The following is a 24,644-nucleotide window of genomic DNA, read 5'->3' on the forward strand; positions in this document are numbered from 1 at the left end:
TTATATACATATACACACTTTTTTATATATATATATGCACACTTTTTAATATATACATATGCACACTTTTTAATATATACATATGCACACTTTTTAATATATACATATTCACACTTTTTAATATATACATATGCACACTTTTTAATATATACATATTCACACTTTTTAATGTATACGCATGCACACTTTTTAATATATACATATTCACACTTTTTAATATATACATATGCACACATTTTAATATATACATATTCACACTTTTTAATATATACATATGCACACTTTTTAATATATACATATGCACACGTTTTAATATATACATATGCACACTTTTTAATATATACATATTCAAACTTTTTAATATATACATATGCACACTTTTTAATATATACATACGCACACTTTTTAATATATACATATTCACACTTTTTAATGTATACATATGCACACTTTTTAATATATACATATTCACACTTTTTAATATATATATATGCACACATTTTAATATATACATATTCACACTTTTTAATATATACATATTCACACTTTTTAATATATACATATGCACACTTTTTAATATATACATCTGCACACTTTTTAATATATACATAAACACTTTTTAATATATACATATACACACTTTTTAATACATACATATGCACACTTTTTAATATATACATATTCACACTTTTTAATATATATACATATGCACACTTTTTAATGTATACATATACACACTTTTTAATATATACATATGCAAACTTTTTAATATATACATATACACACTTTTTAATATATACATATGCAAACATTTTAATATATACATATTAAAACTTTTTAATATATACATGTGAAAACTTATTAATATATACATATGCAAACTTTTTAAACAAGTGGTCAAAGTTCAAAAGATTTGAACTTTCCGGTTTCTAGCAAACTATTAAACCAATTTTTGGTCTAAACATTTGAAATGTTATATAAAGGGCATTCAGACATGCAGCAAGCTTTTTAATCAGTTTTTAGGCGAAAGTTTTTCTACCAAAAGGTCAAAGTTTTCAGAGTTGACCTTTGCAGATTCTACCAAACTCATCCGCCAGTTTTGGGTCTAAACATTTGAAATGTTCAATGTAGGTTACTTGGATATGGGTCAGACATTTAAATTTGATTTGAGCCCGAAACCATAATGTTAAAGGGTCAAATTAGTGTCAAAGTAAAAGAAAATTTGACCTCTGTGGTCGCTAGCAACGTTTCTCTATGGTAGTTAAGGAAGCCCATTATATAGAAGGCATTGCAATACATATGCACACTTTTTAATATATACATATTTACACTTTTTAATATATACATATGGACACTTTTTAATATATACATATGCACACTTTTTAATATATACATATGCACACTTTTTAATATATACATATGCACACTTTTTAATATATACATATGCACACTTTTTAACATATACATATTCACACTTTTTAATATATACATATGCACACTTTTTAATATACACATATGCACACTTTTTAATATATACATACACACACTTTTTCATATATACATATGCACACTTTTTCATATATACATATGCACACTTTTTTTATATACATATACACACTTTTTTATATATACATATGCACACTGTTTAATATATACATATGCACACTTTTTAATATATACATATGCACACTTTTTAATATATACATATGCACACTTTTTAATATATACATATTCACACTTTTTAATATATACATATGCACACTTTTTAATATATACATATTCACACTTTTTAATGTATACGCATGCACACTTTTTAATATATACATATTCACACTTTTTAATATATACATATGCACACATTTTAATATATACATATTCACACTTTTTAATATATACATATGCACACTTTTTAATATATACATATGCACACGTTTTAATATATACATATGCACACTTTTTAATATATACATATTCAAACTTTTTAATATATACATATGCACACTTTTTAATATATACATACGCACACTTTTTAATATATACATATTCACACTTTTTAATGTATACATATGCACACTTTTTAATATATACATATTCACACTTTTTAATATATACATATGCACACATTTTAATATATACATATTCACACTTTTTAATATATACATATTCACACTTTTTAATATATACATATGCACACTTTTTAATATATACATATGCACACTTTTTAATATATACATATGCACACTTTTTAATATATACATATTCAAACCTTTTAATATATACATATGCACACTGTTTAATATATACATATGCACACTTTTTCATATGTACATATACACACTTTTTAATATATACATATAACCACTTTTTCATATATACATATGCACACTTTTTAATGTATACATATGCACACTTTTTAATATATACAAATTCAAACTTTTTTATATATACAAATGCACACTTTTTAATATATACATATGCACACTTTTTAATATATACATATTCAAACTTTTTAATATATACATATTCACACTTTTTAATATATATATATATATGCACACTTTTTAATATATACGTATGCACACTTTTTGATATATACGTATGCACACTTTTTAATATATATGAATATTAACACTTTTTAATATATACATATACACACTTTTTAATATATATATACACTTTTTAGTATATATACATATACACACTTTTTAGTATATATACATATGCACACTTTTTAATATATACATATTCACACTTTTTAATATATACATATTCACACTTTTTAATATATACATATTCACACTTTTTAATATATACATATGCACACTTTTTAACATATACATATTCACACTTTTTAATATATACATATGAAAACTTTTTAATATACACATATGCACACTTTTTAATATATACATATACACACTTTTTCATATATACATATGCACACTTTTTAATATATATACATATGCACACTTTTTTATATACATATACACACTTTTTTATATATACATATGCACACTTTTTAATATATACATATTCACAGTGTTTAATATATACATATTCACAGTGTTTAATATATACATATTCACACTTTTTAATATATACATATGCACACTTTTTAATATATACATATTCACACTTTTTAATATATACATATGCACACTTTTTAATATATACATATTCACACTTTTTAATGTATACATATGCACACTTTTTAATATATACATATGCACACTTTTTAATATATACATACGCACACTTTTAAATATATACATATTCACACTTTTTAATGTATACATATGCACACTTTTTAATATATACATATTCACACATTTTAATATATACATATGCACACATTTTAATATATACATATTCACACTTTTTAATATATACATATGCACACTTTTTAATATATACATATGCACACTTTTTAATATATACATATCCAAACTTTTTAATATATATACATATGCACACTTTTTGATATATACATATGCACACTTTTTAATATATACATATGCACACTTTTTAATACATACATATGCAAACTTTTTAATATATACATATGCACACTTTTTAATATATACATATTCAAACTTTTTAATATATACATATGCACACTTTTTAATATATACATATTCACACTTTTTAATATATACATATGCACACTTTTTAATATATACATATTCACACTTTTTAATATATACATATGCACACTTTTTAATATATACATATGCACACTTTTTAATATATACATATACACACAGTTTAATATATACATATGCACACTTTTTCATATGTACATATACACACTATTTCATATATACATATAACCACTTTTTCATATATACATATGCACACTTTTTAATGTATACATATGCACACTTTTTAATATACACAAATTCAAACTTTTTTATATATACAAATGCACACTTTTTAATATATACATATGCACACTTTTTAATATATACATATTCACACTTTTTAATATATACATATTCACACTTTTTAATATATATACATATGCACACGTTTTAATATATACGTATGCACACTTTTTGATATATACGTATGCACACTTTTTAATATATACATAGTAACACTTTTTGATATATATACATATGCACACTTTTTAATATATGCATATGCACACTTTTTTATATATACATATGCACACTTTTTAATATATACATATTCACACCTTTTAATCTTTATACATATGCACACTATTTAATATATACGTATGCACACTTTTTGATATATACGTATGCACACTTTTTAATATGTACATATTAAAACTTTTTTATATATACATACACACTTTTAAATATATATATATACACACTTTTTAATATATGTACATACGCACACTTTTTAATATATACATATTCACACTTTTAATATATACATATGAACACTTTTTAATATATACATATTCACACCTTTTAATGTATACATATTCACACTTTTTAATAAACACATTTGCACACTTTTTAATATATACGTATGCACATTTTTTAATATACACATTTGCACACTTTTTAATATATACATATTCACACGTTTTAATATATACATATGCACACTGTTTGATATATACGTATGCACACTTTTTAATATATACATATTCACACTTTTTAATATATACATATTCACACTTTTTTATATATACATATGCACACTTTTTAATATATACATATGCACACTTTTTATATATACATATGCACACTTTTTTATATAGACATATGCATACTTTTATATATATAAATATATATTAACACTTTTTAATATATACGTATGCACACTTTTTGATATATACATATTCACTTTTTTTAATATATACATATACACACTGTTTCATATATACATATACACACTTTTTAATATATACATATTAACACTTTTTAATATATACGTATGCACACTTTTTAATACATACGTATGCACAGTTTTTAATATATACGTATTCACACTTTTTAATATATACATATACACACTTTTTAATATATACATATTCACACTTTTTAATATATACGTATGCATACTTTTTAATATATACATATGCACACTTTTTAATATATACATATTCACACTTTTTAATATATACATATTCACACTTTTTATTATATACATTTTAACACTTTTTAATACATACATATGCACACTTTTTAATATATACATATGCACACTTTTTAATATATACATATGCACACTTTTTGATATATACATATGCACACTTTTTGATATATACATATGCACACTTTTTAATATATACATATTCACACTTTTTAATATATACATATTCACACTTTTTAATATATACATATTCACACTTTTTGATATATACATATACACACTTTTTAATATATACATATGCATACTTTTTAATATATACACATGCACACTTTTTAATATATACATATTCACACTTTTTAATATATACATATTCACACTTTTTAATATATACATATACGCACTTTTTAATATATACGTATGCACACTTTTTAATATATACATATGCATACTTTTTAATATATACATATGCACACTTTTTAATATATACATATTCATACTGTTTAATATATACATATGCACACTTTTTAATATATGTATTCACACTATTTAATATATACATATTCACACTTTTTAATATATATACATATGCACACTTTTTAATATATACGTATGCACACTTTTTGATATATACGTATGCACACTTTTTAATCTATATATATAAAAATGTAAAGTTGGTGGTTCTAAACAGATAAAACCATTTTTATACGTTACCAATTTATTTGAAATTTTCAGACAACCCATTTTTAGAGTCGAGGTATGTTTTTATGTTATTAAAATAAATTTACCTAATTAAAATTAAAATATTAAATAAAATAAATATACTTATTTAATCGTTTCTGCGAATCTGGTCTGTTGATAAAACTGAACTTCCGGTTCGATTCATTTCACAGCCACGAATTGACGAAAGGTTTCATTTTCTGTGAACTCGATAAGTAAAAAAAAAACAAAAAAAATCATATTTCATTTGTTTATCTTCCAAATTTTTTAATTTACACATCTTTTATTTATTATATAAGGCCAAAAAAAAGTTTGTTGCTTGCTTTTGAGTTTTTTTTTTGTTTCTCTATATAAGATTACTCATGCAGAGAGTGATCCGTGCTGAAATAATGTTTTTATTTAAAAAGTCATTCTTAACATGGGGAGGTAAGGATGTTTTGTACCTATTCTGTACTTTAACCTTACAATTGAATAAATAAAAAAAAAACATATCGTAAAACGTTATTTAAACGTGGAAATATGATTTAAAAAATAGCGCGGATCGCTCTCTGCATTAGCACCATTTTTATTTATTGTGGACTATTATTCTCATCTTTATTAGTTGTTGTTTCACGAATTTTCGGCCAACTATTCCTCTGGCCTTCATGAAAAGAAGTCCTTTTATAAATGTTCAGTAACTTTTTCCTTTTATTATTCTTAAAGAGTAAAACTTTTCTTATTCATGAAAGGAGTTAAGCCTACGTAAATAAATAAATGTTTGTACACGTGACAAATTATCAATAAATGGTTTAGTTACTTTTTTTTTTAAATGTTTGTAAAAGTGCGAAAGGCGACGTTGTTCTGTTGTACAACCATTACTCCCATGCTTAATTTCTATACTTATAGGTTTTTGGAATTTTTTTTCACTGGATTATTATTGATTGGACACTAATTAAACAGATTATTAAAAAAAAAAAAATGTAAAAAAGAAATCATTATTTCGACATTTGAAAGCGGTGCTCACTTTTTAGTTACAACGTTCGGATAAATCAGTCACCCATTTTGTAACCAATAAAAACGTGGTATATCAAAACCATAGAAAGTAAAAATAATGAGTCTCTACCGCATTTGTAAGTCAGAAATATATTTGTTTCTCAAAGAAAAAAAAATAGAGAGAACAGGACTTTTTTTTATTGTTTTCATGAAAATAAAGTTTTGAGATTTTTAATTATTTTTTTTTTTTTTACTTATTTAGTCAGTTTGTGTTTTTTTGTTTTTTTAAAATTGTTTTTGTGAAAGGTGAGTTTTTTTTCAAAACTTTTGTTTTGTTTCTTTTTAATTTTTTTAAAGTATTATAAATTTCACTAACATGCTGGAGAAATGTTTAATAATTTGGTATTTTTTTATATTAGGTCCACCTCCACAATTTTCCTTTCAATGACGACATTTATAGGTTTCCGAGTATGCTGAACACGCAAATTGCATTGAAATTTTGCGGAAATAAATAGTTGTATTATGCATTGTATTCTTCGGCGGCCATCTTTTTACGTGCACACGCGCCATAAACAAATACACACACGTAAAAAAGATGGCCGCCAAAGATTACAATGCATAATACAACTTTTTATATCTTGATAACTACTTATTTCTGCAAAATTTCGATGCGATTTTCGTATTCAGCATAGTCGAAAATCATTTCAAGTCGTCATTTAAAAGAAAATTGAGGAGGTGGACCTAATCTAAAAATTTACCAATAATTTTTAATCCCGTACGCCTCCCGATACATTGCTTCGTCAACATGCGACCATTTTATATCTCCTGAAGACACTTCCGTATTTAGAAAAAAAAAAAAATAAATAAATAAAAAGTGACCGATTTACCAGAACGTGGTAACTAAAAAGTGAGTATCCCTTTCAAATGTTGAAATTATTATTTTTTTTTTTTCAATTTTTTTTCATAATCTGGTTAGTGTTCAATCAATAATAATCCAGTGAAAAAATTTCAAAAAACCTATCAGTATAGAAACTCCACCACGTAAGTAAATAAATAAAAAATGTTACGTGCACATGCGTTAGCCTTGACTAGGGGGGTACTAAGGGAACGACCATTAAATAATTCTGCGGGTCGCCATAGAACTCAACGCCCAAGGAGTATCAAATAGTTTTCATGATCTGAAGAAATTTTTTTTTCCGAAAAGTGGGTGATCACTTTTCCATCTAAATTTAACTTAAAATGAGCACCCACTTTCTGGCCACCTGAGGAGGGCATTTATTTTCGTGTTTATTGGCTTAAAGGTTTTTTTTTACAAGGCAGTTTGGTACGCGAATGCATATTTAACAGTTTTCGTTTATGCTCACGCATAGCATAAACAAAGGCTACGTCTGTGAAATGGAAAATAGTCCCAGAGTTCAGGGGTTAATACCATGCAAAGGAAATCAAACAAAAAGACTTTTTAGCCAAGAAACACACAGAAAGAAAAAAATATAGCATCCATTTTTTTTCTATCGAATTCATTTGCTGTTTTTATTGAAAACTATTTTCCCCCGGATTTTTTATATAATTTTCCATTAAGGGCTGTGCGTCTCACGTTCAAAAATAACAAAAATTTTTTTGTAGATTTTGGTGTGCTAAAAACGAATCTGCAAACCGTTTCCGTCGCAAAAAAATAGTTTTTATGATATGAAGAAATTACTTTTTCGAAAAAGTGGCGATCACTTTTCCATGTAAATTTAACTTAAAATGAGCACCCACTTTCTAGCCACCTGAGAGAGGGGGGATTTTTTTCCCATGTTTATTGGCTAAACAGCTTTCGTTTATGCTTACGCATAGCGTAAACGAAGGCTACGGCTGTTAAATGGAAAATAGTCCCAGAGTTCAGGGGTTATTACCATGCAAAAGAAATCAAACAAAAAACTTTTTAGCCAAGAAACAGAAAAATGCCCCTCTCTCAGGTGGCCAGAAAGTGGGTGCTCATTCTAAGTTAAATTTACATTGAAAAGTGATCACCCACTTTTCGAAAAAGTAATTTCATGAATGTCATGAAAACTTTTTTTTTGCTACGTAAACGGTTTGCAGATTCGTTTTTAGCACACCGAAATCTACAATAAAATATTTCGTTATATATGAACGTGAAACGGGCCTTAAAGTAAAATAATACCGGATTTTTTTGAGCAGATTTGCCGTTTAGTTGTACAAATATCCTCAAACCAGGTAATCACTAAAAGGGATTTTTAAAAGTCGTCACCTGTATCGAGCAAAAGTTTAAAACCACCGATTATATGCCAGCCTACATCATGGTAACATATATTGAGTGAGTTCCTAACAGTATTTTTAGTTTAAACTCATTTTCCCAAAATTTCCCCAAACTTAACGTGTTTGATACAGTCTGCCGCCATTTGTATTTTTCAGATATACCGATAAACATTGAATATTTTTGAACCGATTATACATTACATAAAAACACTAAAATCTTATCCAGTTAGGTAGAACACTTACTTTTCTTGCCTTTGATAACATTTATTTGTTATATATTTATTTTTTGACAACTTCTTTGTATCTGTGTTTAGTAATATAAACCCTTTTGATTTAATGTAACGCTTAGTCGGCTCGAAAAACAGTGTTTATTGGTGTATTTGAAAGCTACAAATGGTGGTGGACACTGTTGATTACTTTAAGTTAGAGAAAGTGAGTTAAAACTAAAAAAACTATACAAAATACTGTCAGAAACCTATCCATTATGCCAGCCTATGTCATGGTAACATATGTTCGGTGAGTTTCAGACACTGTTTTGTATAGTTTTTAGTTTTCAACTTACTTTCCCAAACTTAACGTATTCAACAGAATTCGCGACCATTTCTGTTTTTTGAGCCAATTAAACATTTTACATTACATAAAAACACTAAACAATTATCCAATTAGGTAGAAACGTAAATTACCTTACCTTTGCTTTCATTTATTTGTTTTTGGACGACTTTTTCGAATCTGTGTATAGTAACCCCCCTCCCCCCACCATCAACCAAATATTAATTACTAAATCACATTTTTTAAAACAACAACAAAAAAAAGCATTTAGCGTTTCAACATTTTTGCTACGTTCGGCTTCATCAACTGATTGTTGGTCAAGTCCAAAACATGAATGATTGACAGAAACGCTCGAGGATCCAGATCAAATTCTGCAAGAGTACCATTTTTTTCAGTTTCGCCTACTTTTTCACTTTTTGCAGTGGATTGCTGTACTAATATAAGAAACATGCATTTTCTCTTTTATTAAATTTTTCCATTACACCAAATTGAGCCATTGCAACGCGTGGCAGGGTACAGCTAGTATATATATATTAACACTTTTTAAGATATACATATACACACTTTTTAATATATATACATATGCACACTTTTTAATATATACATATTCACACTTTTTAATATATACATATACACACTTTTTAATATATACATATGCACACTTTTTAATATGTACATATGCACACTTTTAAATATATACATATTCACACTTTTTAATATGTACATATTCACACTTTTTAATATATACATATTCACACTTTTTAATATATACATATTCACACTTTTTAATATATCCATATTCACACTTTTTAATATATCCATATTCACACTTTCTAATATATACATATTCACACTTTTTAATATATACATATACACACTTTTTAATGTATACATATGCACACTTTTTAATATATACATATGCACACTTTTTAATATATACATATTCCAACTTTTTAATATATACATATGCACACTTTTTAATATATACATATTCACACTTTTTAATGTATACATATACACACTTTTTAATATATACATATTCACAGTGTTTGATATATACATATTCACAGTGTTTAATATATACATATTCACACTTTTTAATATATACATATGCACACTTTTTAATATATATATACAAACTTTTTAATATATGCATATTCACACTATTTAATATATATATATATACACACTTTTTAATATATATACATATTCACACTTTTTAATATATACGTATGCACACTTTTTGATATATACGTATGCACACTTTTTAATATATATATATATATATATTAACACTTTTTAATATATACATGTACACACTTTTTAATATATATACATATGCACACTTTTTAATATATACATATTCACACTTTTTAATATATACATATACACACTTTTTAATATATACATATGCACACTTTTTAATATATACGTATGCACACTATTTAATATACACATTTGCACACTTTTTAATATATACATATGCACACTTTTTAATATATACATATGCACAATTTTTAATATATACATATGCACAATTTTTAATATATACATATTCACACTTTTTAATATATACATATTCACACTTTTTAATATATACATATTAAAACTTTTTAATATATACATATGCACACTTTTTGATATATACATATGCACACTTTTATATATATATATTAACACTTTTTAATATATACGTATGCGCACTTGTTAATATATACATATTAACACTTTTTAATATATACATATTCACACTTTTTAATATATACATATACACACTTTTTAATATATACATATTCACACTTTTTAATATATACATATACACACCTTTTCATATATACATATTCATACTTTTTAATATATACGTATGCACACTTTTTAATATATACATATGCACACTTTTTAATACATACATATTCACACTTTTAAATATATACATACACACAATGTTTAATATATACATATTCACACTTTTTAATATATACGTATGCACACCTTTTTATATATACATATGCACACTTTTTAATATATATATATATTAACACTTTTTAATATATACATATAAACACTTTTTAATATATACGTATGCACACTTTTTAATATATATATATTAACACTTTTTAATACGTACATATTCACACTTTTTAATGTATACATATTCACTCTTTTCAATATATACATATTCACACTTTTTAATATATACATATGCACACTTTTTAATATATACATATTCACACTTTTTAATATATACATATGCACACTTTTTAATATATACATATACATACTTTTTAATATATATATACACACTTTTTAATATATATATACACACTTTTTAATATATATATACACACTTTTTAATATTTACATATTCACACCTTTTAATATATACATATACACACTTTTTAATATATACATATACACACTTTTTAATATATACATATACACACTTTTTAATATATACATATTCACACTTTTTAATATATACATATGCAAACTTTTTAATATATACATATTAAAACTTTTTAATATATACATATGCAAACTTATTAACATATACGTATTAAAACTTTTTAATATATACATATTCAAACTTATTAATATATACATATGCAAACTTATTAATATATACATATGCAAACTTTTTAATATATACATATGCACACTTTTTAATATATACATATGCACACTTTTTAATATATACATATGCACACTTTTTAATGTATTCATATGCACATTTTTTAATATATACATATGCACACTTTTTAAATATATACATATTCACACTTTTTAATATATACATATGCACACTTTTTAATATATACATATGCACACTTTTTAATATATACATATGAAAACTTTTTAATGTATTCATATGCACACTTTTTTATATATACATATACACACTTTTGTATCTATACATATGCACACTTTTTAATATATACATATTCACACTTTTTAATATATACATATGCAAACATTTTAATATATACATATTAAAACTTTTAAATATATACATATGCAAACTTTTTATTATATACATATGCAAACTTTTTAATATATACATATGCACACTTTTTAATGTATTCATATGCACACTTTTTAATATATACATATACACACATTTTAATATATACATATGCACACTTGTTAATATATACATATGCAAACTTTTTAATATATACATATGCAAACTTTTTAATATATACATATGCACACTTTTTAATGTATTCATATGCACACTTTTTAATTTATACATATGCACACTTTTTAAATATATACATATTCACACTTTTTTATATATACATATGCACACTTTTTCATATATACATATTAAAACTTTTTAATATATACATATTCACACTTTTTAATATATACATATTCACACTTTTTAATATATACATATACACACTTTTTAATATATTCATATGACCACTTTTTAATATATGCATATTCACACTTTTTAATATATACATATTCACACTTTTTAATATATACATATACACACTTTTTAATATATACATATACACACTTTTTAATATATACATATACGTCCTTTTTAAATATATACATATTCAAACTATTTAATATATACATATTCACACTTTTTAATATATACATATACACACTTTTTAATATATACATATTCACACTTTTTAATATATACATATACACACTTTTTAATATATACATATTCACACTTTTTAATATATACATATTCACACTTTTTAATATATATACATATTCACACTTTTTAATATATACATATGCACACTTTTTAATATATACATATGCACACTTTTTAATATATACATATGAACACTTTTTAATATATACATATTCACACTTTTAATATATACATAATCACACTTAATATATACATATTCACACTTTTTAATGTATACATATGCACACTTTTTAATATATACATATGCACACTTTTTTATATATACATATACACACTTTTGTATCTATACATATGCACACTTTTTAATATATACATATTCACACTTTTTAATATATACATATGCAAACATTTTAATATATACATATTAAAACTTTTAAATATATACATATGCAAACTTTTTATTATATACATATGCAAACTTTTTAATATATACATATGCACACTTTTTAATGTATTCATATGCACACTTTTTAATATATACATATACACACATTTTAATATATACATATGCACACTTGTTAACATATACATATGCAAACTTTTTAATATATACATATGCACACTTTTTAATGTATTCATATGCACACTTTTTAATATATACATATGCACACTTTTTAAATATATACATATTCACACTTTTTTATATATACATATGCACACCTTTTGATATATACATATGAAAACTTTTTAATATATACATATTCACACTATTTAATATATACATATTCACACTTTTTGATATATACGTATTCACTCTTTTTAATATATACATATGCACGCTTTTTAATATATACATATGCACACTTTTTAATATACATACATATGCACACTTTTTAATATATATACATATGCAAACTTTTTAATATATACATATACACACTTTTTAATATATACATATACACCCTTTTTTAATATATACATATTCTAACTATTTAATATATATACATATGCACACTTTTTAATATATACATATTCAGACTTTTTAATATATACATATACACACTTTTTAATATATACATATTCACACTTTTTAATATATACATATACACACTTTTTAATATATACATATACACCCTTTTTTGATATATACATATTCAAACTATTTAATATATACATATTCACACTTTTTAATATATACATATACACACTTTTTAATATATACATATTCACACTTTTTAATATATACATATACACACTTTTTAATATATACATATTCACACTTTTTAATATATACATATTCACACTTTTTAATATATACATATACACACTTTTTAATATATACATATACACCCTTTTTTAATATATACATATTCAAACTATTTAATATATACATATTCACACTTTTTAATATATACATATACACACTTTTTAATATATACATATACACACTTTTTAATATATACATATACACACTTTTTAATATATACATATTCACACTTTTTAATATATACATATACACACTTTTTAATATATACATATGCACACTTTTTAATATATACATATTCACACTTTTTAATATATACATATACACACTTTTTAATATATACATATACACACTTTTTAATATATACATATACACACTTTTTAATATATACATATTCACACTTTTTAATATATACATATTCACACTTTTTAATATATATACATATTCACACTTTTTAATATATACATATGCACACTTTTTAATATATACATATGCACACTTTTTAATATATACATATGCACACTTTTTAATATATACATATGCACACTTTTTAATATATACATATTCACACTTTTTAATCTATACATATGACCACTTTTTAATATATACATATTCACACTTTTTAATATATACATATGCACACTTTTTAATATATACATATTCACACTTTTTAATATATAGATAATCACACTTAATATATACATATTCACACTTTTTAATGTATACATATGCACACTTTTTAATATATACATATTCACACTTTTTAATATATACATATACACACTTTTTAATATATTCATATACACACTTTTTAATATATTCATATGACCACTTTTTAATATATGCATATTCACACTTTTTAATATATACATATACACACTTTTTAATATATACATATACACACTTTTTAATATATACATATACACACTTTTTAATATATACATATACACCCTTTTTTAATATATACATATTCAAACTATTTAATATATACATATTCACACTTTTTAATATATACATATACACACTTTTTAATATATACATATTCACACTTTTTAATATATACATATTCACACTTTTTAATATATACATATACACACTTTTTAATATATACATATTCACACTTTTTAATATATACATATTCACACTTTTTAATATATATACATATTCACACTGTTTAATATATACATATGCACACTTTTTAATACATACATATGCACACTTTGTAATATATACATATTCACACTTTTTAATATATACATAATCACACTTAATATATACATATTCACACTTTTTAATGTATACATATGCACACTTTTTAATATATACATATGCACACTTTTTAATATATACATATACACACTTTTTTATATATACATATTCACACTTTTTAATATATACATATGCACACTTTTTAATATATACATATGAACACTTTTTAATATATACATATTCACACTTTTTAATATATACATATTCAGACTTTGTAATATATCCATATACACACTTTTTAATATATATATATATATACATACGCATATAAAGTTATTTACAGTACATAGGGCCAGAGCAAAGCCGGGCTGAGCTACTAATATAATAATAAATACGAAATCTGCATTAATGAAAAGATCATATTTAAGCGTATTTAAGACCAAGCAATGCTGGGCGGCCTGCTAGTATAATTATAAAACACTATGGACCGTCCGATCACCTTAGCTTTTATTTTGTCTATCAAAAACATTGTTGTCATGGAAACCAGCTTGTATTCAATAAAATTCACACTTCTTTCAACAGTGTAAACATATTCGATACTATTAAACTTCAGCCTTTGATTAAGTTGAAATCATGAAACTGTGTTTACTTATGTTTTGCTTTCAGTTTCAATTCTAGTTGATGGCACTTAAATCACTTTCTTTAATTATTTTTGAAATCATGCTAAATATTGGGTGCAATATAATATGAAATAATTGACTCTATAATAATAAATACAAAATCTGCGTAAATTAAAAATCATATGTAAGCATGTTTTACGATCGAGTTACGCCGGGCGCACCTGCTAGTTTGTATAAAAATCTGATGTCCTTTTATGAATGTCAAAAAAAAGGGATGTGATTCAGTGGATAAACCGCATGAAATTGATCAAGCAACAAACAAACGACTCACAATATACGTTTGAAATTTACCTACTTACTGCTACTATTATATAAAAGTCACTTTGTGTTTGTGTGTGAGTTTCTTCTTCATAGGTTCCGAAACGGCTGAGCCTATCTTTTTCAAATTTCACACGAAGCTAATTTATATTTCTGGCAGTGTTCTTAAAGAATCATTTTTACAGGGGAATGTTTTACACTACACCGGTCAAGGGAGATAATAAAATCTCAGCAAATCATTTCTTCTTAAAAGATTTATTGTCATCTGGAGATATAGCTTAGTGATAAATTATACGACTACAGATCAAATGATCCTCTCTTCAAGTCCAAGTGTACCTCACCATTTTCTTTTAATTTTTTCTTATTAATGAGTTCAATTTACCATAGAAGAAGAGGTACAATTTAAAATCACAGTAAATCATTTCTTTGTTTGCATATTTTCAAACTAAACATTAATCATAAGTGACTTTTCCAAGGCATTCATCGGCAAGCTCAAATATCATCTGACGTGATATTGTAAAAAAACACAGACGGAATTTTATGAACGACATTATCATTATTATGTATTTATTTCTTTTTTGCGAATTAGTCTACTGGGCAAATTATTCTTTGGTTATATAATTATCAGAAGAGGATTGATTTTATAATAATATATACACAATCTGCATAAATTAAAATATCGTGTTTAAGCATATTGTGCGACTGTGCAACACCGTGCTGCTAGCTAGTAGGTAATAAAGCAGGATGGTGTAAGAAAGTCACGAATATTCCCACGATTGCTGATGATGAATTCCAGATGATTTGAATAACTGATTATTTTTCATATATTTTTGTAAAGAGATTTATTTAATTTCATTTACTTTTAGGTGCATCTATTTTTCCGAAGTTGCAACGGACGCGCTTCTTGTAACTGTGCAGTTGCAGTACTTTCTGGAGATGACGTCATCGTGATTGACATATGTGGACCTTCCATGGGCAAGAGCAATAGAAAGACGCCTTTGACCGTGAAAATGTACGTTAATGGAAAACTAACACCCGGAACACGCGTATTACGACTAGGCAGAGAAGATTATCAGGTAAAGAAATCATTTCGCACTTTACACAAAAGTTGAACATGTCCGTTTCATGTGCACGTTCTTGGCATTGATATAAAGTTATCGGACAGAATTCAAGTTTGGCTTGAAGTATTATATCTCCTTTGAGAAGATATACGTACGAAAAAAATACTCACATTATTATTTTATTAGATCATCAAAGTTAAACAATGCTGAACACAGTCAGTACCAGATGGGTGACTATTTGGGAATATTAAGTGTTGTACGTTAGAGCATTGAACTTCAACATTTCCCTGCACTATCTAAAAAAATAACTTCATTAAAATCACCAAGATATACAAGCGACATGAAACCATAGAACTGTAATTTTGCATCTAGTACAATTTTTTTAACGTTTGCTTGATATAAGTAGTTTCTGGCACAAATATGAAGCCATAAAGCCGAGTTCAAATTTGGCTTGAACCATTATTTTCACTTTGTGACTAATATCCTAGGGAAGTAATTATCAGGTTGATATACTAGTTCTCATTAAATCATCAAAGTTAAACAACGTTGAGTCTGGTCATTACCAGATGGGTAATTATTTGGGTATACTAGGCGATGTATATTGGAGGACGGAATGGTGACATTTCCCTACAATAACAAAAAAAGCTAATATTTAAATCATCTCTCCAAACTCTGATATACATACGATCAGGAATTACTTGTGATTTTAATATTCACTGAAAATGTTATTTTTAAAGCCGAAGCTGCTTCTGCTCATCCAGGCTGAATTCCATGTCAGGACAGGTAAAGGTATGAATCTCCTAATTATGGTTAAAACTATTTAGTTTTCTTTAAACATAACAAGGCCAATAGCCATTAGTCGCATGCTCTCGTGTAATGAATGAATATGTGAATGTAGGATTGACATGAAATTCTTAAAGATAAACTAAAATGACCGAAAAATGAGCTGAAATGACTTAAATAAATAAAAAATAAATGACTTAGAATGATTTTAATGAACTTAAGGATGAATTGAATGACCTTAAGAATGAATTGAATGCTTAAAAAAATAACTGGAATCTTTCAAAAACAATTCGAATGATCTGGAGAATGACTTGAATGGCTTTCTTTCGTTGTGATACCATTCTCCCAGTCATTACTTCCTCCTTGTTTCTGATGAGTGATAGTGTAGTATTTGTTCTGTTGTTAAATACTATTCCCCAGATATTACCTCTTCTAATCCATTTTTAGTCGCGTGCAAGCGACTCTATAAATCACTCTGTTGGTCCGTCGGTCGGTCCATTGGTCTGTCGGTCTGTCCGTAACACTTTTGTGCTTGGCCTTTTTGGTTAAGATCAAAGGTCTGTTGTTAATAGATGCTGTTCTTAGCTTTTTAAGCTTTTCTTGGCCTTTTGGCCAAGATCAAAGTGTAGTATCTATTCTTACTATATGCTGTACTTATTGTGATATTAAGTGAGGGATCACTTTTCTGTATTAATTTAATGTAAAATGATCACCCACTTTACAACCAGTCAGTCTCAAAGCCATTCAAGTCATTCTCCAGATCATTCGAATTGTTTTTGAAAGATTCCAGTTATTTTTTAAGCATTCAAGTCATTCTTAAAGTCATTCAATTCAAAAAATGAAAAGGAAACAGTGTTAGAATCCTACCCATATCGGAAAGGATTCTAACACTGTTTCCTTGCCATTTTCGTATGGTCTATGATCGTTTCCTTTTTTTTTTTTTTTTTGCATTTTTCCTTTTAATATCCTGAAGATGTCCTCTGCAATAGGGACGAAACGTTGATCATTTCATAAATTCATTCGGTTTTTCTTTTTTCAAAACAACATAACGTCAACCATCGCTGGTATTTTTATTTTATTTTTATTCATATATATATATATATATATATGATATATTTAATTTATTTCTTTATAGATTCATTTGCCGACTGGATCGTATGCGGTGGTTAGACCTAACAGAGGTAGAAGGACCGGTCATTTTATGAATGTTTGGGTATTAGGATCAGCAATGGATTATGGGCACACAGAAGGTTAGTTTGCTTTTCCTCAAATTATTGATATTTTAATCTATATATTTATAAAAGTGAGAATGTGTGTATGTAAAAACACTTCGCAACCTACATACTCAATGAATTTTTTATCTACAGACTTGTATTTGGTATATAGGGTATTCAGACATGTGGACATCTTTTTAATCGGTTTTCATCCGGAAACAAGTTGCTAAGGAGTCAAAATTGAGAAATTGGTACTTGTCGGTCATCAGATTTTTTATGTTTGCTACTGTTTCACGATTACACATGCGCGATTGTAAAATATGACAGTTTCTTCATGTTAGAAATAAGTTGGTTTGAAAAACAATATTTAATGAACGTGTCAATCTGGCCTAATGGTTACCGTACTTGACTCCCTGTCTTTGGGTTTTGGTTTCGATCTCAGCTTAAGCATTATTTTTTTTTTTATTTACAACAAAAAGAATATTATTACTTGCATGCACATGTCTCAGTTTCTTTCTGTTTGTTTTTTTTTTCTCATTTTTTTCAAAGGAATTTAACATTACGTTTAATACCTAGGGTAGTTCTGTTTATAATAAATAAGAATTCTGCATTAATTAAAATATAATATTTATGCATATTTTACAACCGGGCAACGCCGTGCGACCTGCTAGTAATCTATAGAGGACACCTTTTGGTATAAATGGTTAGGGTGTTCGCTAATAGGCTGGGGTTAAATCTTTGATCATGTCATACCAAAGACTAAAAATATAGTGCTTGATACCCATTTCATTCAACCTCATAAGGTGAGGATCAAGGTTAAGTAGAGTAGTTTTGGCAAATAAGTGGTGCCTTCCCCTACACCTCTGTGTAGCAGCTAATAAAAAAGGGACCTTTGAGTTGCCCTCGACTATGGTAGATCGCTTTACTTTTTTTTTTACTAGACGACCGCAGCAGCTGGAGAAGTGCTGTGAAGAAGGGAATAGTGGAAGAGAATGAAAGAGCACAGATAGCAAAGGGTTGTATCAGCGGCAACTACAAAGGAGTCTTCCTATCCAGATGAGGTGCAGAGCAACATTGCATCCCGAGTCAGCTGATGTATATTTACACTTATTTCAAGTGCATCTCTTTTCAAACTCATAATTTAATCTATGTCTAATCTATATAATTATAAAACTCTGTGGACCGCCCAGCCGTGTGTGAATCTTGTCTCAAATCATGCAATTCCATCTTTTCAGGGATGACAGGTGAATATATATATATATATATATATATATATATATATATATATATATATATGCTGAACATCTGTTTGTATGTGTGTGTGTCTGGTCACGAATAGACTCCTATATGGTTGACTATTTTTAAAAACTGATTACATGTAATGATAAAAGATGTATCGAGACACAGGAATGGGTATGTTTGATCTGGCAGAATGGTGGTTCATTAAAATTGTGGTGTCTGCGTTCGCGCCTGGTCCAGAAAGTATGGAAATAAAAAATTAAAAATTAAAAGAAAACGCTTACAAGTGTTTTGGATATAGATGTACATAAGAATACTTTGATAAGTATGTTTTAACTTAAATAGGGATGGTATAATAAAATTGTGGGGTCTGTGTTCGCGCATGGCCTCCACAGAATGGAAATAGGCACAAACTTTAATAAAGTTTATAACAGAATTTTAATGCATATCGTTATTCTAAAGTGTCCTCACGTCCAGATTGCTTTTTTTAAATTCACCAACTGTGACAATCAGGCTTTAGCAGCATGTAGTCATATTCTTACTGTAGCTGTTCATTTGAACTTAAAATCATAAAAATTAGTCAGTCATTTCATAAGACGTATTACAATAACATACTGAATTTTCAAAAGTTTACAACAAATTTAAATGCTTGTACAAAAAAAAGAAGTCTGGAAACTTATTGAAGGCACCTCGTGTGTGTGTGTGTGTGTGTGTGTGTGTGTGTGTGTGTGCGTGCGGGTGAGGCTCAGAGGCGAAGGAATGAGGGTGGAGAGTTGTATGTTTTGGTTTCGATTCTAGTTTATGGCACAAAGTCATATATACGAGGGGCGTACAATAAGTAATGCCCCTGGCCCATTTTCAGTTGTTTGATCTAGCTGAAATTTTGCATGTGCAATGATTTATATCTCTACGGGTTTTGCGGCAAATTACAGCTCTGAAGTAATTGTGGTTTCTGTTTTACAGGTGTTTGAACTTAGTCAGGTGTGAAATGGAGCCTGTTGAATGTCGAGCAGTGATCCGGTTTTTGTATTTGAAAGGACGCACAACACAGGAGACTTTTGATAAAATGAAATGATGATAATGCCCCATCATATGACCTTATAAAACGCTGGCATCGTGAATTCAAACATAGCCGCAAGTCTGTGGAAACAGCTCCCAGACCTGGTCGCCCCCCTTCTGCCATTGATGAGGCATCTGCCCGTCAAGTTGAGGCTGCCATTTTGGAAGATCGGCGCATTACTATTCTCCAAATGGCCTAAGATGTCAAGATTAGTACAGGGTCTGTGGAAACTATCATTCATGACCATTTGCATATGCATAAAGGATGCCATATGGATTCCCAGGTTGCTCACACCATTCCAATAGCGAGAACGTGTCGAGTGGTCGAGGATGAATTTGGAGATGTGCCAAGAAGATGAATCAAAGTTCTTCAAAAGACTGATTATACAGAATGAAACCTGGGTCCATCACTAAGATTCAGACCAAAGCCCAGTCAATGCAGTGGAAGCACTTGGACTCACCACCTCCAAAGAAGGCAAGGGTGCAGCTCTCCGCTGGCAAGGTCATGCTCACAGTCTTCTGGGACCAGGACGGAGTAGTGATGACAGATTTCCTGTCAAAGGTACCACAATTACAGGAGCCTATTATGCTTCACTTTTGAGGAAATTAAGAGAAGCTATCAAAATCAAGAGGTGGGGCAAGATCAGCTAAGTTACCCTCCTCCTGCAGGACGATGCTCCGGTCCACAACTCGCATGTCGCCAGATCAGAAGCACAGGCGTGTGGTTATGGAATCCTCCCCATCCTCCCTACTCTCCTGACCTTGCACCCTCTGACTTTCACCTCTTCCCAGCCATGAAGTTGTTTTTGAAAGGAAAGCGTTTCCCAGATGATGCAACCTTGATTTCTAAAGTCACGTCGTGGTTGGAGGACGAACCTGGTGTGTTGTAAAAAAAACGGTCTCCAGAGCTGCATCAAACGATGGGAGAAATGCATAATTCTGGATGGCTCCTATCTAGAGAAAGACTAATAACTGTGCTAAGTTTCATTGCTCTACTGCTATGGGAAGTGGGTCAGGGGCATTATTTATTGCACGCCCCTCGTATATATATATATATATATATATATATATATAAGTTCTAAAATATATATGGCGATTAAGCTTACATTAAGCTTACTCGCCATATATATTTTAGAACTTACTACCTAGCTCTACCTATGTATTGAGCACTGTTGAAGTAAATACTTAAATTTTGTGCGTAAATTTATACTTTCGTATATTAATTCATGTGATTAAATGAAATAGTTATATATATATTGTTTTGATCTCACGACTATATATTAGATTCGATATAATAATCGATAGAGAATTATCTCTATCATAAAAAATAGGTAATCTGCATGAATTAAAATATCATGTTTTAGCATATCTTACGACCGGGTAACGCCGGGCGGCCTGCTAATAATTATATAATCTTACATAATAACACTACACATCTAGAAAAAAAATTATACTAGACCTCTTCACATGGATTTACGGTGTAGCAATTAAAAAGTATTGGTTAACAATTAATTTAAAAAAAAAAACATAACGCTTCTACTCAGTCTTTTTTTGAGAGAATATGAACAATCTACCCCTGTTCAACTGAAAGATTTTCAAGTTTGACTAGATTTACGAGCCTGAAAAGATGTATTTGAAGAAAACCGAAAGTTACATAAAACCAAGCTTTTCTCTTTACATCATCAACATTCTGATCCACATCTGGCATCAATTGAAATGAATGGCTCTCGTTTTCAGGAGGCCTCAAGTTTTGACAAGCTTCTTGGCTTGACCATTACTCCTGATCTCAAATGGAACACGTACATCAAATCTGTTGCCAAGGCTGCTGGAAAAATGGTGGGATCTTTCTATCGATCCAGTAGATATCTCACTGCTGATGCTATTCTCTATCTATATAAGAGCCAGGTACGTCCAAGGATGGAATATTGTTGCCACATCTGGGCAGGAGCTGCTAGAAAGGACTTGGCCTGCCTTGATAGAGCTCAAAATAGACTTCGTAGCCTCGTAGGAGATGTCCTTTTCTCTTCCTTGCAACCTTTATCTCACAGAAGAGATGTTGCGAGTTTGTCTCTGATGTATCGTTATTTTCATGGAAAGTGTTCGACTGAGCTTCAATCTATGGTCCCCCCTCGCCAAACTTTCACAAGAAACACTCGTCTAGCTGTAAACACTATCAATAATTCCCCTCACTCTTTATCTGTGCCTAAACCTAAACGTAGATTCCATGAACAAAGCTTCTTTCTTAGAACTGCACGCCTGTGGAATTGTCTTCCGTTTTCCTGCTTTCCGGCTGACTACAATATGGTTGTGTTCAAGTCTAACGTAAATAAGTTCTTGATGAGCCGTTCCATATAAGTTATCCAATTTACCAAATTTTCATTACTAATGATTACTATATTGTCCAATTTCTACTGTACACTCTTTAACCCTTATCCTTGAGTGGCCTCTTGGCCTTGATAATGTGGTGATGCCTATGTAAAAAAAAAAAAAAGCTGAAATATTGTGACTATAACAACTAAAGTGAAAATAGCCTGAACAATAAACAATAAAGATAATCAAGTTTTTAAATTTTTTTGATGAGGAGTGGTAATTCGTATTGTTTGGATTATTTGGACTATTGCTCTCATCTTAAGTGTAGCTTTCAAAATGTTTCGATTGATGTAACCTCCGACCTTCTTCAAGTGT

At 27.3% G+C, this 24,644-nt stretch overlaps 1 protein-coding gene and 1 pseudogene across 1 annotated transcript in view; both read left to right on the plus strand.

The window, feature by feature from the left end:
- Window positions 1–24,644, plus strand: part of LOC145283483 (uncharacterized) — a 163,206-nt gene that overhangs the window by 73,017 nt on the left and 65,545 nt on the right. Inside the window, exons 19-20 of the mRNA XM_080132304.1 lie at window positions 17,470–17,679; window positions 19,583–19,697. Of these exons, the coding sequence (XP_079988430.1) occupies window positions 17,470–17,679; window positions 19,583–19,697 (325 nt within the window). The remainder of the gene's footprint in view (window positions 1–17,469; window positions 17,680–19,582; window positions 19,698–24,644) is intronic.
- Window positions 19,040–19,165, plus strand: LOC145284217 (U2 spliceosomal RNA; annotated as a pseudogene).

Source organism: Euprymna scolopes, chromosome 8, assembly GCF_053919585.1.
Source record: "Euprymna scolopes isolate OS-2025 chromosome 8, ASM5391958v1, whole genome shotgun sequence".
In the NCBI taxonomy this organism is placed as follows: Eukaryota; Metazoa; Mollusca; class Cephalopoda; order Sepiida; family Sepiolidae; genus Euprymna; species Euprymna scolopes.